Raw genomic sequence first — 18017 nt, 5'->3', positions numbered from 1 at the left:
CGGCGGTTCAAATCCCCACGACGGGGTGAGCTCCCGTTGCTCAGTCCCTGCTCCTGCCAACCTAGCAGTTCGAAAGCACGTCAAAGTGCAAGTAGATAAATAGGTACCGCTCCGGCAGGAAGGTAAACGGCGTTTCCGTGCGCTGCTCTCGTTTGCCAGAAGCGACTTAGTCATGCTGGCCACATGACCCGGAAGCTGTACGCCGGCCCCTCCCCCGGCCAATAAAGCGAAATGAGCGCCACAACCCCAGAGTCGGTCACGACTGGACCTAATGGTCAGGGGTCCCGTTACCTTTACACATGCATTACCATTACTGTTCTTATGAGTGCTGCAGAAATTGTACATGTAAAAAAAACCCAACACACATCGTCATCTTCACCAGCATCTTCATCTTTATCCTTCTTCTTTTTGTCCTTTGGCGGAGGAATGAATTTAGTCATCTGAATGCAGTCTTCCAGAAAATACTCTAAAACAGAGAGAACATTTATTGTAGGGATTATCTTATCAACTAACCATTTATTAGTAGTCCAGCACTAAGGGCCTTCTGGCGGTTCCCCCACTGCAAGAAGTGGGGTTACAGGGAACCAGACACAGGGGCTTCTTGGGAGTGGCACCCGCCCTGTGAAACGCCCTCCCATCAGATGTCAACAAAATAGACAACTACCTGACTTTTAGAAAACATCTGAAAGCAGCCCTGTTTAGGGAAGTTTTTAAAGTTTGATGTTTTATTGTGTTTTTTATATTCTGTTGGAAGCTGCCCAGAGTGGCTGGGGAGACTCAGTCAGATGGGTGGGATATAAGTAATAAATTATTATTATTTCTTATTATTATTAGGATTCTGCAGGGACCTCCAGAGGGATGACCCAAAAGATTCTGCAGATGAAGGCTCACCTCTATCCTGCCCAACCAAATATTGGCAGAAAAACAGTAAAATGTCCAAATTACTGTTGCTTTTATCTCCCCAGGTAAAAGGTACAATACAGGTAAATGTTCTGTAAGCATTAAAAATATATAACCTGGTAACTGTGTCTGTACTAGAAACAATCTTATTTCTGGCATTAGCAATTCAATTGTGTCAGCTCTGCAATTCATGCCAGTGTTCTAACGCTGTAAGGATATCCCCAGGACACCAAGTGACAACGCCCTTTATTCCAGCTTTTCTGATATTCCTCTGGGCAGCCCTTCACCTTGAACAGGGTAGGTTCTGCCAAAGACCTCAATGATGGGGCAGTTAAAGAAGTATTCACGGAACATGGTGGTGTCAATGGTGGCAGACATGAGGATCACTCGGACCTCAGGGTAGGCCTGAATGACGTCCCGCAGAACCACCAGCAGGAAGTCCGTCTGTAGAGAGAGAAACAACCCTTAAAAAGGAAAATAAACACACCTGAACTCTGAATCAAATTTAAGGCACCTATGAATTTGACTGCTTATTACGTGTCATGTTATCGTATCAAGGGATCGCCAGTTGAGGTACTTAACATTCACATTGTTCAAAACACCTCCCCTCACTACCTTGTAACCTTAGAACAGGGGTGGGGAACCTGTGGGCCTTGCGATGCCACTGGGCTCCATCTCCCATCAACCTCAGTCAGCATGGCTACTGGCCAGGAATGAGGGAGGGGGTGTAGTTCAGCAACATCCGCAGGGCCACAGGTTCTGCAGCTACACAAGGGTTGTTATCCCCATATTTATTTATCCATACAAAAAAAATTATATCTTGCTTTTCCCCTTCAAAGTGGCTAGCAAAATATAGAAATAGAAAAAATAAAAACAGTGATTCCATCATTAAAGCTATTACCAAAACCACCACAAGACAGAAGGCAGAATTAAGAAAAGGAGGGGCAGATAGTGCAGATGGGTGGTTGAGGAAAGGTGGCTTGCATAAGGATTCCTAGTGAATTCATGGCAGAGAGGGCATTCATACTGCAGGCTTCTCAATTCATAGCTCAGCCTCTTAGCAAGGATGTGACAACTAAAGTCCACTGCAATCTAAACCCCCAATATATAGTAGTAACAATGCCCCATTCTAGTTCCCACCATCTGATGAATGCTGGGGTGCTTCGGAGTGCACCTTTCACATTTGCTCAAAGTTACAGGACCAATGGATAATTTTGTAGAGTTATTTTCTATCTACCCGATTTGCCTAAAGGATAGCTCTAGGTACTAGCACGTAGATCTCTAGCAGGGGCTAGAGGTGAACAAGAGAACCACCAGTTTGTAAGCTCAGGACAACTTTGTTTTAATGGTGCAGAAACATAGTGTCAGCAGAACCTAACAGAAGCACCTACGCCCTTTCACAACAATAGGCATGCTTACAAAATGTTAAGGGAGCCAGGTGGCAAACAAGCTGTTTGGGTAGAGTTCAAAGCTTACATTAATGTCTCTCTCATGGATTTCATCCACAATAACATGACTGATTCCACGGATGCCAGCTTCCAGCTTTCTCAAGAGGACACCTTGAAGGAGAAAAAAGAAATTCATGTCAATGAAGACAGGTATCAGGGGAAGGTCAGAAATGGGTAGGGGGGAAATCCCAGCCCCCCTCTACAAAAAACAAAATTAAAAAAACCACCTCCAGCCCCTCAGTACAAACACACATCTAAGCCCTTTCTACAGCTCCTTTCCAATTACTACTATGGGTTTGGCAGCTACCTCTCATGAGGAGGAAATGGCGCCATTTTCATTCTAGTGCAAAGCTTCCAGGTAGAGGCTGCATAATGCAAGTTTCTAAGATTTCAATCATTTTCATGTTCGCTATGACTAAAACCACTGTGAGATGAGGTTCTCCAACTCTGCTTAGCTCCAGATTTTCTATATCACCTCGCTATCCTAGCCTGAAAATGAGAGAATGGAAAGCAGCACACACCTACAGTGCAGAACATCATGCTGGCATGGGGTCGGGGAAGCACCGATTCAAAGCGGACACTATAACCACAGCTATTCCCAGGTTCTTCTCCTCTCTCGTAGGAGACTCGCTCTGCCACAGAAACAGCACTGATCCGCCTGGGCTATAGAATTAAAGGAAATATCTTTCAATTCAAAATATTAAATCTGCACTAACTCATCAACACCAATTCCCTGCAACAAACTAATGAATGAAAATCATAGAACTGGAAACAAGACATTCAAACAGCATCTATCAAAAGGTGGAAAAATCACACGTGTCATGATACCAAGGTACCCAAACATTGGATGCTGGGGATTCAGTGATCTGCAATCTCTCCACCCACCCACATCTGGGCAGGAAGAGAGCCAAAATTTAATGCTAGCATTTCAAAACCTGAAATAGTCAGGGCCAAGACAACTCTGATCCAAAAAAAGCTTTATCCAAAAAACCTCAGTCCTCTGATAAACATAAAACTTTCAGTTGTTGAGCAGGGCAAAAATGCTTTAAATAAATTAAAGACAAATTCCAAAATGTACATTTTCATACTGGAAAACTTGAGGAGGAAAATGCAGTCTCAATTGACAAAGACAGTTTTTGTAAACTGAGCTGAGATGATGTCACTGTCTGTACCCTTTTCCTATTAAGATACATTACTCAGTCATTTTCAAGTTAACTACTGCACAGTGATGGACAATTAGCAAATTAATCTCACAGGGATGGTTGCATTGCATCCACAAGATAACAAATGGGAGCACTAAGGATATATTACGGCTTGGTTTACTAAATTTCATGGCAACTATTTCTGATGGGTATTATTCCCAAAAACTTCACCAATCTTAAGTACTGCTCTGAACAGGTTCTTCACCTGAGTCACAACCACATTACACTCAGCAGCTCTTCCACTGTGAATAAATTCATCCAGGATGTACTGTGGAACCTGTGTGGTTTTGCCACAGCCTGTTGCCCCACGGATGATGACAACAGAATTTTGGTGGATGGCATCCAGGATCTCTCGCTCAAACTTTTTCACAGGGAGGGTTTCCCTCTCTTGAAGAATCTGGGACAGAAAGCAGTTTGTGATTAATATTCAGCAAATAACCTGGCAATTGGCAGTTTCCTGGCTATGCATTAGCAAATAAAGCACTGTCTTCCTCACCCCAACTTCTGCACACTTTGAAAGTTTGGAGACCTAAGTATACCCTTTGGTTTCCTCCCCATTATATACAACACAGAGATCTTTTCAAGTGTGTGTGTGTGTGTGTGTGTGTGTGTGTGTGTGTAAACATATGCGCATCATACTGGTGAGTATGCTTCTGACAGTTCAAAGACCTACAACCTTCTCTGGCAGACTAGGACAAAAAAGGAAGTAGAAGTGATCAGGCACAATACCTGGCCAAATCTCACTCCAAAGAACCTGCCCCCTAGCAGATGGAGAAGAGCCACTGGGAAATGACAGGCAGGGACAAGGTATGGGGAAGTAAGATAGCATGTATCTTGGGAGTTGGGCTCCATGCATGGAGAGTTTGGCTTTATAGCCCAAACTAACCCAAGTCTATAAGACATTTTGGCTAATATCTCTGGCAATGTAAAGCTAGCACTCCCAAAAATATATCCTTGCAATTTTCTCTAACCTGTGAAAACCTATCACAAGCCTCAAGAACATTAAATGTCAGCTGACTTACTTTTTGCAGTTCCTGATCATTTTCCAGCTGATACATGAGGCTGCTTTTTAGGTCAATGCTTATCTGTTCTGGTGTAGCCTGAGAAAAGATCACAAGATTTGAAGATACATACTGCTTTAAAGTAGGTACAACAAAGCCAACTAAGTAAACAGCAAACAAATTTATGTAAAAAGTAAAAATGAGTCATGCCAGGAATCACAATAAAATATATGAATTGTAGGCTTACGTATGCCAGAGGACCCTCATCAATATTGCAGCTAGTCCACGGATTCCAGTTTGACTGAGGGGGGGACCATGGCACAACCCCTGTCTGATTCTGTTTCTGGGATGGTTCAAAGTGGGCCAACTTTCCAATGTTGAGAATAGCAGGGAAGTTGGGATCTTCGGGCTGCCAAGTTAGTTAGAAAAATAACACAGTGCTTAGTGAAAATAGGCAGAACCCCATCTGACTGAGAAAGTGAAAAGAAAGCTGTTCTTGACCACACACTCACCGGTGGAACCGTTTCAAGACACATCTCCTCAACGATGCCTTGCAAGTGATATTCTAAATCTGAAGAGATGTTGACTTCGTAAGGCTCCACCTATGAAATTGACATGCGTAAAGATTTTCTCAGATCCAATAAAGAATCATAGAATCACAGAGTTGGAAGAGACCACAAGGGCCATCGAGTCCAACCCCCTGCCAAGCAGGAAACACCACCAGAGCACTCCTGAAACCACTCCCTTGAAAGATGTACCTGCACAGTACACTTGCTTACAGAAAAGGAAGTCATAATATTCTTGGCTCAGAACACAAATAGGAAATAGATCACATTAAACCATGAAAGCTTCTTCTTTCTTTTTAAAAGTACATGTATGTGTCGTAACTAAAAACAAAAACATAGCAACTGTACTTAAAAGTGCTTAACTTTGGGAGGGCTCATCCCATGGACGTTTTAGTCTTCTGCCTCACCAAAAAGAGGAAAAAATTTAAAACAGAGCAAGTATCCAAAACCAGCCATTATCAAATCAAGAAAGCCAGTCGATACAGAAAGGCTCCAAAGTGCTACAAAAAGACACTCTAGTCTGGTGACTATTCAACAGAATGAAATCTTTTACAAGTCTGAGGAATGCTTTTGTGCACTCGCACAAACGCACACACACAACAGCATAGGACATTTGCAACAGGACTCACCGATTCACCTTCCTTCTTCTTGGTCTGTCCAGAGTAAGGCTCAATGATGTTCAAGTGATAGAGCTGCCTAACCAAAGACAGAGCACAGGACTGTGCAGCCAGCTTTTTGTTTGAGCCATGCTCACGAGCATAGATTCCTGAAATAGAGCAGTCCAATATTGCCATAGTTTGAAATTTTATTAGTCCAGAGAGAAGTGTTTCACAGCGCCATCTCCCAACCAGAAGTCACTAAACAACAACAATGAAACTTTTCAAAGATCACAAACGGGAGCCCTGAAATTTTATCAGTGCAAGTAATCAAATTGCTTTGGTACTTAATTAACATCAGGGAACACAAAGAATCATAGAACATTGGAAAGGACCACAAGGCTCATCTGATCCAACCCACTGCAATGCAGGAATATTTTGCCCACATGTTGGAAAGTAGTTACTAAGATTATCTCAGCCAAGTGTGTCTTAGGGCTTGTTTATAAAATCAATAACCTGTTCAAGGGTTATCATCTGTTCAATCTCAGATTTATTTATACATGTGAGGTTGGTCAGCTGCAAGCAACTACCTCTAACAGAGGGCAGTGGGCCTTCTCAGTAGTGGCGCCCACCCTGTGGAATGCCTTCCTATCAGCTGTAAAGGAAATGAGTAACTATATAACCTATAGAAGTATAGGAAACTTTTGAAGGTTTAATGTTTTATTATGTTTTTATATATGTTGGAAGTTGCCCAGAGTGGCTGGGGCAACCCAGTCAAATGGGCAGGGTACAAATAATAAATTATTATTACTACTACTATTACTACTACTACAACAGCAGCAAAATCAGAGGCTCTTGACATTTCTTTTTCCCATTCACCCAGCTATCCCACAGGGTCTTGGTTCTCTAGTTGTGTGCATTGCTGGCTAACATGCAATAAGAGGGCTGGCATGTGTGGGCATGGAATCAAGCGGACCTACCTAGAGTAGTTTGGGCTATAGGCTACAACATGTCTCCTAGCGAAAAATATACACCAGGAGGCTTAGTTTGGTCAGAATTGAGTATACATTTCCAGAGCTAATGCTAAATACATTACTTCTGGTAAATGAGCCATCATAGCTGCTAAAGGGCTGTGTCCTGGGCTTTTTAGACCCATGTACTGTGGGACGCGGGTGGCGCTGTGGGTTAAACCACAGAGCCTAGGACTTGCCGATCAGAAGGTTGGTGGTTCGAATCCCTGTGATGGGGTGAGCTCCTGTTGCTCGGTCCCTGCTCCTGCCATCCTAGCAGTTCGAAAGCACATCAAAGTGCCAGTAGATAAATAGGTACTGCTCCGGCGGGAAGGTAAATGATGGCGGGAAGGTAAATGATGTTTCCGTGTGCTGCTCTGGTTCGCCAGAAGCGGCTTAGTCCTGCTGGCCACATTTGACCCAGAAGCTGTACGCCAGCTCCCTCAGCCAATAAAGTGAGATGAGCGCCGCAACCCCAGAGTTGGCCAGGAGTGGACCTAATGGTCAGGGGTCCCTTTACCTTTACCCATGTACTATCTGACACCAAAGGGGTGCATTGGTTGCCAGATGTGAAATATATTGGCATTATTTTCAGCTCTCCCACCCCACTAGGAAGGGAACTGTACTTCACATATTGATTTCAACTGCAAGTGCCTGAAAGAGTTGAGACTCACTAACACCACCAAAACCAACAGTATATTAAAAAAAACTTCCAATAGGGATTGCACAAAATACAACACTAAATTCCCTCCCAATAAGACACTTACTTCTAGCCGGCTTTTTGACATAAATGGTCATTTCTGCAATAAAGCTCCTGCAACACATACAGAAAGCAGAGTATTAGGGCTTTAGTTTTTGAGGGAGATCAAACTAGGCACCTCCAACATAGCCAGGCCTTTTCCATTAAGCAAAGCCCAATAAAATTCAAACTTTCACTGTTAACTCCACATGATTAGCACTTTTAAAAACATTTATGACTTTGCAGTAAAGTAACTGTAAAATGAGCAGCTCTTTCCAAGCATGTATGTTTTCACAATGTTTTAAAGGTTAAGGTGTTCTTAAGAGAATAATTTATAATCTGTATGTCTTGCTGGTTAAAAAAGAATGGGCAAATCATAAGCTTCCAAATTAATATGAATCCAGTGAGAAGAAAAAAATTAATTAGACTAAAAAAATTACAGGACTTAATTGCAGAATAGAAGCACACTGTACAAAACCCAAAGAGAACCAGATTTTAAAAACTCCATTTAGGATTTTGTCTATCTCAGCCTCACATCTGCAACTGCAGGCTTTTGCCCAAAAAGGAGCCAAAATATGATTAATCTGGCAAAATAGGCAACAGTAAAGGTAGCACTTCCCTCAACAAGCTATCTAGGAAAAATATGGCTGAGGTTGGAACTACCATCCAAGGTAGCAAGATAAATACATGGTTTCACGTGGCTCTTTTTTTTACCTTTGGAATGCGATCAGTTGGTTTAGTTTCCACAAATACCTTGGTCATTTAAGGTTCGAATGGACAAGGCTAAAGTCCTAAGTATGTTTATGTTACAATGTATACACCTATTACCAATGAAGTTTGGGTGACAGTCCTCGGAAAGTTACTCATTTAACTGAGTGGGATGCATTTTTGAGTAAACATGAACTGTCAGGTTTTAAATAAATTGCTTGGGAATGGTAATTAACTCAAACTGGGTTTTAAAATTTGTTGAGGTCTCCTTATACTTTAATAGGTGGAATTGCCCCCAGCATTTCTGCTGTGTTGCAAGAAGATCACATTACACCTGCAACTAGTTCAAGGTTTTGATATCTCACTGCAAACAAGAGAAGTTAGAGTACGCTCAGAGGCCTCTTCCTAAACCACCAGTGAACTGACCTTCAGGCACAGCGGCTTCATGAGTCAAAAGGCCACTGGCTCTCAGGGACACAACAGCCACCCTTTCATTAATGACACCGATGCCAGTATGTTTCTCAGCCAGGCTTATATCCAGCACTCAATTCATTCTACTCCACCTGGGGGGGGAACAGCAACACCAGAAATCAATTTACAATAGATCCCCATGTGATTGCTTAGTACAGCCTAAGCAGCAGCACATGTGTGAATGAGCAAAAATCTCTGGTGTTGCAGTTGGCCACCCCTTTCAGCCTGGAGCTTAACCTGCAATGCTGCTATGGAGTCATCTTCCCATCCTGCCATCTGACAGAGCACCCTGTTTGTGCGCAAGGAAAGCATGCTTGTGTTTAGAATTATATACTCCCAAACTAGTTTCTGGAAAGAAACATCCAATCACAAATGAAATGCCAGGAAGACATGGTACCAACTCTCATCTATGATGTGGAATTTAAAAAAAAAAATCCCTGCTGTATTTGTCCATGGGAAACTATCCACTTCTTAATTTTCACAAAATGAATCAGTTACATAATGAACGGACACAGTTTTAGCCCAAATGGCCAGTTTAAAAGTTGCAATTAGCTTTTTTATGAGACTAACCAAAGGAAGCATATTTATATTTATAAAAATGGGATAGAAATATGTGCACAGCTCCTTTAGATGAGCAAAAATTAGTATGAACTGTTTCCAGTACCTAAACTTTTTTTCTTAAAACTTTAAAATAGGTTGGTTTGGGAATCTGCTTCCAGTTTCAAGTCAATCAGAGTTCCATGTTAGATGAGTTTAAAACAAAACTGGTGTTGGGAGGAGGGCTTTTCGATTTGGGACAAGTTGGCTCTGCACAAAGGGATGGGCTTTACTCAAATCAGGATGGAACCAGGCAGCTGGCACTTTAAAAGATGGGATAGCAGAATTTGATATAATGGTGACCTCTAGCTATTCTAGAACTGGAAGCAGAAGTTTTTGTAACACTAAAAAGGAAACATCAAAACTTACCAATACAACCAAACCATGCTTTCTCATAATTTTTGTTTGCGTAACTGCTGTCATCCACTAGAACAGTGTTTCCCAAACTTGGGTCTCCAGCTGTTGTTAGACTACAATTCCCACCATCCCTGACCACTGGTCTTGCTAGCTAGGGATTGTAGGAGTTGTAGCCCAAAAACAGCTGGAGACCCGTTTGGGAAACACTGCACTGCACAGGCTACGCAAACTATGCATCCCCCCCACCTCCTCACTACTAAGCAAGTTTAAGTTTTAGATAAATCTAAACCACTGGATATATCACAGCATGGTTTCGAAAACATCTTTTTGCTTCCCTGCAGACACAAGTGATCTACCCGAGCCTTCCTGGGAGTAACAAGTTCTACACCCTGGAATGCTCTCTGGAAAATAGCAAGCAGGCTGAGAAACGTACTGTCACTCACTGCTCCCATCTTCATCAAGCAAACGGACTGGAAGTCACATTCCAGAGAAGTACAACTTCCACAACAGTTGGGTGGGAAAATATTCTGTAATTAACACCTTCCAAAGCATTCAAAATTAGGGCTGCCACCTTTTTACCAGTACCACTCTTTTGTATTCTAGTCTGTCATGCAGAAATTAAGCAGGCAAAGTTTTTCCTGGGATAGTGAAGCTTTACCAAAGTGATTACTGCACGCCAGGCTGCTGATTTAACACCCAGGAGTAGGGCCAGTAAAAAGATGGCAACCCTGACAATATTTTGTGTAATCAAGGCAATTATCTCCACTGGAAGCTGGAAGAAAAAAGTAATGTCACAAAGTACACTTAAAGCCAGAAATTAAATCTGATTCTAATTACACAATGGCCCAGTTCAGATGGAACATATCCCCTGTGATCCAACCAACCATGGATCATTGGAGCCAGAACGAGAACGAGAGGTCCTTGACCTCCTGGTTCTCCCCTCCTGCACTGCCTTTTCTCACACACCTGGTGGTGTTTTCGAAAGAGACACCAGAAACACACAAGTATCGTTGCCGTGAGCACTAGCTATAACTGCAGCATGTGTCATTTTCCACCCTTGACATAAAAGGCATATTCTCAAAGCAGTTTACACGGCTAAAATTGGACGGCCTTAAAAAAAAACCAACTTTCACTCTACAGTTTTATCTTCCAATTCCTTCCTTAAAGAGGATACTCCTGGAGTCTCATAGGCTTCACCAAGCAGATGGTATCAGCTGCTCCTGGCTTCTGGAATTTTCAGAGACAGCTGTTGAAGTGATGCAAGAAGTCCTCCCTCCAGATTTCTTGCTGTTGTTTTGCCAGCCAGAAGGGATCACAGGGGAATTGCCTCCTTGCCCTGGAAGTGTGTCACCAGGCCTGTTTCTGTTCTTTAAGTGCAAATATAGGACACTAAAATACAGACCTCTTCCAAGCTCAGCTTCAAAAGCAGCACTGTAGCCAGAAGACTGGCTGTTATCTGGAAAGCTGAAGTCAAACAATGGTAACAGTTCCTTGAAAGGGAGGAGAGAAATGGGGCGGGCAGTTGCCAAAACACAAAACTGTATGTTCTCAGCAGAGAGAATGCAGCTCTATGGAGTCTATGCTCCACTCCTGGCAGTGGCCAGATTAGAGAGACTGACAAATAGCAGCTGCCATTAGGGAACACAGTTTGGACTATGGCTAGGGAAAGTGGCAGAAGGAGCACAGGTTGAGGACAGGGAGGATCCAGCAAGTAACTGGATCAGAGCTACCAACATTGGCAGACCGCTTTCAAAGGCTTGTTTAAATATATAGTCTCCTGAGTGTAAGTTTTGTCAAGAAATAACCACAATCAAATGTATTCCTTTTTAACATAAGATGTCTATCCCCTATCAGAGGGAGCTGTGCAAATGGCAATTAGGTGCCAGTACAATTCAGAAATCAAGCTGGAATCACTCCAAACTAGCATGACAGTAACAGCCTTGCTCTAAAGACTGATCAGATGGGTGGGGTACAAATAATAAATTTATTATTATCAACAAATAAAATGATAAAGTTCTCTTAGGATTCCATTATAGCATATGGAGAAAATTGCATTTTTTAAAATGACCCATATAGAAAATTACTTCATAAAAGATACAAGCTTCCCTCTGCCATATCCCCTTGATGTGCTGTTTTTTTACATGCAGTAAGTCTTGTTCTTCACATAATTCAAAAATGGTGATACTTCAGTAGAGTTCCCTGTCCTGCAATCTTATGAGCCTGTCAGGGGACTGCCATGGGAACAGGGGAGCGAGGCAGGGGGATACAGAGCGCCTCCAACGCTCCTTGTCCAGTGGTGGGGAAAGGCACACCTCCAGCGGAGAGAAGAGGGAAGGGGCCAGCCAAGGTGGGAGAGGGCTGGAAGATGCTGCCGAGAGCCCAAGCGCCTCACCTAGCCCAGCTGGCCAGGAGGCACACACGCCACTTCCATCACCCAGCCTGTGCAGAGGGGTGAAACGCAAGGAGGGGAGAAGGAGATTTGGGGTGTCCAAGTTCTTATGTTGGGGGAGAAGCCGGAAGAGGCTACTCCCGGATTCTGCAAGTGACTGAGACAGACATGAACTCTGTGGTTCTGCACTGTAAATAGTTTACACCAATAAAACCTGTAAAAGACAGGTTGGAGTCCTGACTGGTTACTCACGAGCAACCACCACCCGCATCTAATAGAGCCCAAGAAGCCATGAGATTCTGCTCAACATATAGCTGGGCTTTAAAGAGTGCCTACCAGAAAAGTGTATAAAATATCTTCTTTTCTTTAAAAAAAAAAAACACAATTAAAGGCAGGTTGCAAACTTGGACAAAGAAAGCAAGAAATAAACCCCACAGATTAATATGATTTTGGCCACTTAAAAAGAAATAGTTGATTGTACCTTTGTTTACTCAGCGTATCCATTAAGGTAACTAAATTCCCTATTTGAAAGTGCAGAGCAGCCAAGAAGCATTTCAACATTATCAGCAACACAAAGGTGAAAACCTAGCAAACCTGTTGTGATCAGGCCCCACTTGAGTGTATTTATATTCTCCTTGAATCTTCTCTTTTTGGAAAAACTGGTTCAGGCGTGCCTTGGCATTTTCTAAGGTCCAATTCCCATGAAGACTAGCATTTAAGTCTACTTCTTCTGACTCCAAAGTCTGATGGTAAGAAACAAATGTCTTGTAATTAAAGTTTACAAGGGCCACTCTTAACTTTGTTACATGTCAGTATTAGATGAAACAGTCTTTAAGATTTCTGGATCATCTTGTCTGCAAGCTAAGTGAGATAAGCATTTCCCCAGTAAATTAAACAACTTTAATACTATGACTAAACCATTAGATCTGTGTATTGGAGACTCCACATGTTCTGATGTTCTGATAGGCAACCCCTGAGAATCTATTTTGTAATATGCCCAGAATTATTCCACTATCCCCCAAATATAGCCGTAGATTAAAGGAAGCGTAACAGTAACAAAAGTTACTTCATATGCTAACCAAGAAGATAAAAATATCAAATATTTGAGCTTTACCTGCAGAATAATCTCACATAAATTCCACCCCACCAAACAAGCATATGGAAGTATCTTCTATGTATCAACCGACCTGGAACTATAATGTGTACTGAACTTATCTTAAAAGGGGGGGGGGGAGAGAAACAACCCTTACTGCCTGAGCCTCCTGCTCCTCCTTCCTGGAATAGTAATCCTTCAGATTAGCTCCGCGGTCCCACTCAGTTACCCCGTAGCCAGAGCTTCCAACTCCAGAAGAAGGAACACCATCTATCAGGGAAGAGAAGAAAGTGAAGTGTTTCCTAATAGCTGTAAAACACATGTTGTGAGTACATTTTAATAGAATTCCCCAGAGTCTCACCACCTCTGTCTTCCACATCTTGATTTATAAAGCACCAAGAGTGTAACACATATAAGGCATGTAAGACGCAGGTGTTCAATGCCTTACCTACTTCTGTTTTGAGAGCCAGATGAGGAGGAATTGGCCCTCCCAAAGGTGTAGTAAACCCATCTGCACCTTCTTCTGTTCCAGCCACTTCTCCATCACCGGCACCCACAGCTCCCGCCTAAGCAAGAACAAGTATTTTGTGAATTACAATGTTGCTTTCCTCAGAGACCCCAATCCCCAAATGTGACCCAGACTCTGCTAAGTATTTTCCTTTCATAGTCAACTTAAAGAGCTGCAAAACTGGGGTGTACTTATTTTTAATTTATTTTTTAATCTGCCATCCTTTCCAAAGGAGCCCCAGGCAACAACAAGTGATAAAACAATGGGAAATATTTTAATTTAAAAGGCTTGTACGTTTACATCTCCTCCACACATCGGGCTCTGCATTCCTATGTGCCTCAGCTTTCTTTTCTTTTAAGAATGATTCTAACCCTTAGAAAGTGGGTGGAAAGACAAAACCTCCAAGGTTAGTCAGACCCAGAGCAGACTCACTGAAATCAGTTGACATTACTAACTTAGGTTCGTCCATTTCAATAGATTTACTCTGAGTAAAACACAGCTGGATACAATCTTCAAATATCATCCACAGTAATAAACTATGCAAGTTTCACAAACATTAGCAACTTCGCACAAGTATTTTGTGAGTTCAGTATATGGCCTTCCTTGCACCAAATTTTTGGAAAAAATGCAGCTTACATTTGGTTCCCAGGTAGTCACTCGATCAGACCTAGACACACTTCATATGCTTTCAGACCATATCCTGGTCCTTGACAGTAAACCTAGCCTTGATTATAAAATCATGACATACCACATCACATGATCCCCCAGAACAGAAACACTTACTCCGAAAGCTGGGATTTCTTCACTTTTGATTTCATTCACTCGAACCAGGTAATTGAGGAAGTCCCTTGCTGCGTTGGTCTGGGCATCTTTCTTGTTGGTGGAGTTGCCCATGCCAGTATAGTTGAAGCCTGTCACCCGAACCTGCCAAGAGTGGATACACAGGCTCAGGAAGGAAAAACATGGGAAGTCTCAACACCACACCAGCTCAAGCAAATACCATTTCTAATTGACTTCAAGTTGGAAAACTAAAAAGTGCAAAGAACAACTGGGCATGCTGCTTTTGAGACTTCTTCAAGTGAGAGGATCGAATGGCAAAACATACAGCAACTTACATTTACAATGAACAACTCCCATTACCTGTTTGCCCTAAAAAGTACAATCTAAATCAGGGTGTGGCTGTCCAGCTGCACTTGCCAAGTGGCAATGGGGATGGAGGACAGTTTTGGTAGACAAAGCAGGGTGTGGGCTTGGGCTGCTTAATGCAGTCTCTGGAGAGCACCCCAAAGCACCTGGTGCTAGACAAGAGATGTCACTGGCCCATGCAACGTGTTGCCCATCCCAGCTTTAGGAAATATTCTTTTCCAAGCACCCTTGCATGAGCACATGAAGACAAAGCAAAGCTGCTTTGAGCTCCTCAGACACAGGCTCTCACCTCACACATGAACTTCTGTCGGTTTTTGTTGCCCACAGCACGGATTTCGTAAGCTGGGGTGATCTTCCGCTTGCCGCACCAAGCATACAGGAAATTCTTCACGTCCCCCATGGCCAAACTGGGTGGAGTAGTGCAGCCCCTACTGTGGGAGGTTGAAAAACATACTTAAAGCACTAGGACATAGACTAACTTTCTTTCTCCAGAGCAGCCTTCTCCAATTGGCCCTCCAGTATTCCTGAACTATAGCTCCCAGGAGCCCCAGGCAGCACAAGGCGGCAAGACTAGAGGCCAGGTGTCCCCCATTAGCTATAATGACATTTTCCTTTTGTTAGGAGGACACAAATAGCAGCCGCTGACACAGAACAAGAGGGAACTCAGGACTCTGAAAGCATTGGCCACACTGAGATATAATGCTACAATGAAAGAGCTGGAAGGGACCAAGAGGGTCATCTAGTTCAACCCGCTGCAATGCAGAATATTTTTGCTCAATGTGGGACCCATGACCCTGAGGTTAAGAGTCTCATGCTCTACTGGCAGAGCTATCTCACATTTAGCACAGCCTCCCCCAATGTGGTACCCTCCAGATATTTTGGACTGTGGCTTCTTTATCAGCCCCAGTCAGCACAGTCCACACTATTTCAAGCTCAGCTACACGGGAGAAAAGACAACTTATTTCCATAGCTGTTATCCCACTCTAAATTCTATGTTTCTATCCTTACATTGTTGACGGCAATATTTAGGTATGTACTATTATTTGTTTGTTTGTTTGTTTGTTTGTAATCCGGCTATGTCCCTGACAGGGAGTCAAGGCGGCTTACAGATGAAACAGGCAACGCAGGCCGCTCTAGCTTTATTAAAATATAAAGGTGGTACAGAAATGTAATGAATAAAATAAAAATAAATTGCCGCCGTCCCGCTTCCAACTGTACAATTCTATGTATCGAATCCAAGCACTGGATCGGACGTGGAGGCGATCGCCGTTGCATTCCTAGAGCGCTTGCGTGGTTCCCCCCCCCCCAACAGCCCAAACTAAACCCGGAAATCAGGGGTCGTTTCACGACTCGGCCCTTCTCGACTCTATGCATGAAACCGGACGCCAACCTAGCAGGGAACACAAATGCGCACGCGCGCCCGGCTCCCGCCCACCAAACCAAGCAGCTCTACTGCGCATGCGGTTTCCCACTCCATTTTCCCCGACGCCTCGTCGCGCCTGCGCACTCCCCCTGCCTCCCCAGCCCGTTTTTCTGTCCACGGCGCCCCTGCCCTCATGTGCCAATTATTATTTTAAAAATTTAAATCCTGCTCAATGTAACCTTGTCCTGCGCCGGGTACCTCTGCCTCAGCCCCTGGCCAGCATAGGAGCTTCCTCTGCCCGTCAAGCGGCTCCCGCTTCGCCAGGTCCTCCGCCGCTCGCCACAAAGAGGCCAAGATGGCGGCGCCTCTGCGCCTGCGCAGTTAGGGGAGGTGACGGGCAGCAGCCGAGCCACGGAGAGAGCGAGCGCCCCAAGCGGATGGAAGCGGCACGTCAGCCTAGAGCAAAAGCGCGGAGCCGCTGCGAGACTGGGCGCAGCGCAAGCATGTTCTTATTTCATTTGCATGTGCATCCTTTGTTTGTGCAAGGCCTAACCGAGGGCAGAGTTCTACGAAACTAGAGAAAGCCAATTCGCTTTGCTGCGTTTTCACTTTTAGTTGGCACTAACGAAGGTGGTCACACTGTTTCTGTTTCCAGCACTCACTCGAGGTTTGTTTCCTTTTGGAAATGAGGCACAGTGGAGACTGTGGTGTTTTTATGATATATGGTTTATTTATTTACATACATGCAACCTGAGCCTGCAGTGGAGGGGTTCACAGCATCAACACCCCCAGTGGCAGAGCTTCATGCTCCGGCACGGGGGGGGGCGCGGGGGGGGAGAAGGCAAGGGCAGGGCTGGCACACATCCTGGGGGCATGGCCTGTAGGGGCGTGGCACCCAGCGTGGGGGGGGGGCAGCTGCAAAGGCACCCCACCGGGATCACGCTGCCGGGGGCGGTGTGCTCCCCCCCCACTCCTCTTCCTCCGCCAGTGAACACCCCAAGGGCGTCTTGTTTCAACTGTTAACGGAAAAATCCGAGGGCTCCCTTGGACAAGAAAAGAAGGACACCAGCCAGGAATAGCAGAGCAAGGGACTCAGCACCCCCAGTACTGAAGGGGCTGCCCCCTGCCACCACAGGGCCCCATCCCTCCTCCCTGCTGCCAGGTGAGTGCTAGGCAACCAGGCGGGACATTCAAGGGTCAACATCACACTCCATGTGCTCAGTCCCTTATGTGCCACATCCCCTCTCCGCCCTTTGAGTCAGGCTTGACTCGGGGATGAAACTGCCGCAGCCGGGAGCCTCTCTCCGCTGGGGTGGAGCTGCACGCGGTGCAGCCCAGTGGAGGAGAGGGGGGGCGGCTTTCTGCCACCGACTCTCCACTCCGAGGAAGCAGCCTCGGCTGGAGCCAGGCTCCGATGGGAGCCGAAAGCGGGGTGCCCCCAGTGGATGGCAAGTTGGGTGGGTCTGGCGGGGTTGGGGGGGCATCATGTGTGTAATGTCATGCACATGTGACACACCCCACCCCAATGTTGGGTGCAACTCAGGACACCTGCTCATGAGGCAGCTAGTCTGGCTTATATTTAACCCCTTACTGGATCCAGGGGTTTGGGAGGCTTGATTAAATTCTAACACTTACCGAGTTCAGGAATTATGGGGAGTCTGGCACTCCTGAGCCCTTAACAAAATGCTTGCATGGCAAAATCAGTCAGGGTAAGCTGTGTCAACCTGCTGAAGTAGAAACAAGACACAAATCCATTTTTTAAAAAAATCTGCATTTTTCAGGAGGGGAAGAGGCTCAAACAATGGTTTCCCTAACACCCTTCTCTCAACCAGTGTCCCAAATTGTGGTACAGTGTTGTCTATTTTAGGCTTAACAAGGAATATGAAAGCCTAGCATCACCTGTGCATCCAGTAAAGTGCCATG

General features: G+C 44.5%; 1 protein-coding gene across 1 annotated transcript in view; it reads right to left on the bottom strand.

Moving 5' to 3' along the window:
• DHX9 (DExH-box helicase 9) overlaps window positions 1–16479 on the bottom strand; it is a 28274-nt gene extending 11795 nt beyond the window's left edge. The window contains 16 exon segments of the mRNA XM_081867295.1: window positions 366–466; window positions 1188–1344; window positions 2377–2459; window positions 2870–3011; window positions 3756–3947; window positions 4573–4650; window positions 4799–4960; window positions 5064–5153; window positions 5747–5883; window positions 7491–7537; window positions 12579–12727; window positions 13235–13347; window positions 13526–13643; window positions 14369–14509; window positions 15021–15162; window positions 16353–16479. Coding sequence (XP_081723421.1) covers window positions 366–466; window positions 1188–1344; window positions 2377–2459; window positions 2870–3011; window positions 3756–3947; window positions 4573–4650; window positions 4799–4960; window positions 5064–5153; window positions 5747–5883; window positions 7491–7537; window positions 12579–12727; window positions 13235–13347; window positions 13526–13643; window positions 14369–14509; window positions 15021–15131 — 1821 coding nt within the window. The 5' untranslated portion in view covers window positions 15132–15162; window positions 16353–16479.
• Window positions 16480–18017: the final 1538 nt, after the last annotated feature.

Source organism: Podarcis erhardii (assembly GCF_964252035.2).
Source record: "Podarcis erhardii genome assembly, chromosome: 6".
Taxonomy (NCBI): Eukaryota; Metazoa; Chordata; class Lepidosauria; order Squamata; family Lacertidae; genus Podarcis; species Podarcis erhardii.
Note: the sequence above shows the minus strand (reverse complement) of the source record. Positions and strands in the feature narration are given on the sequence as shown.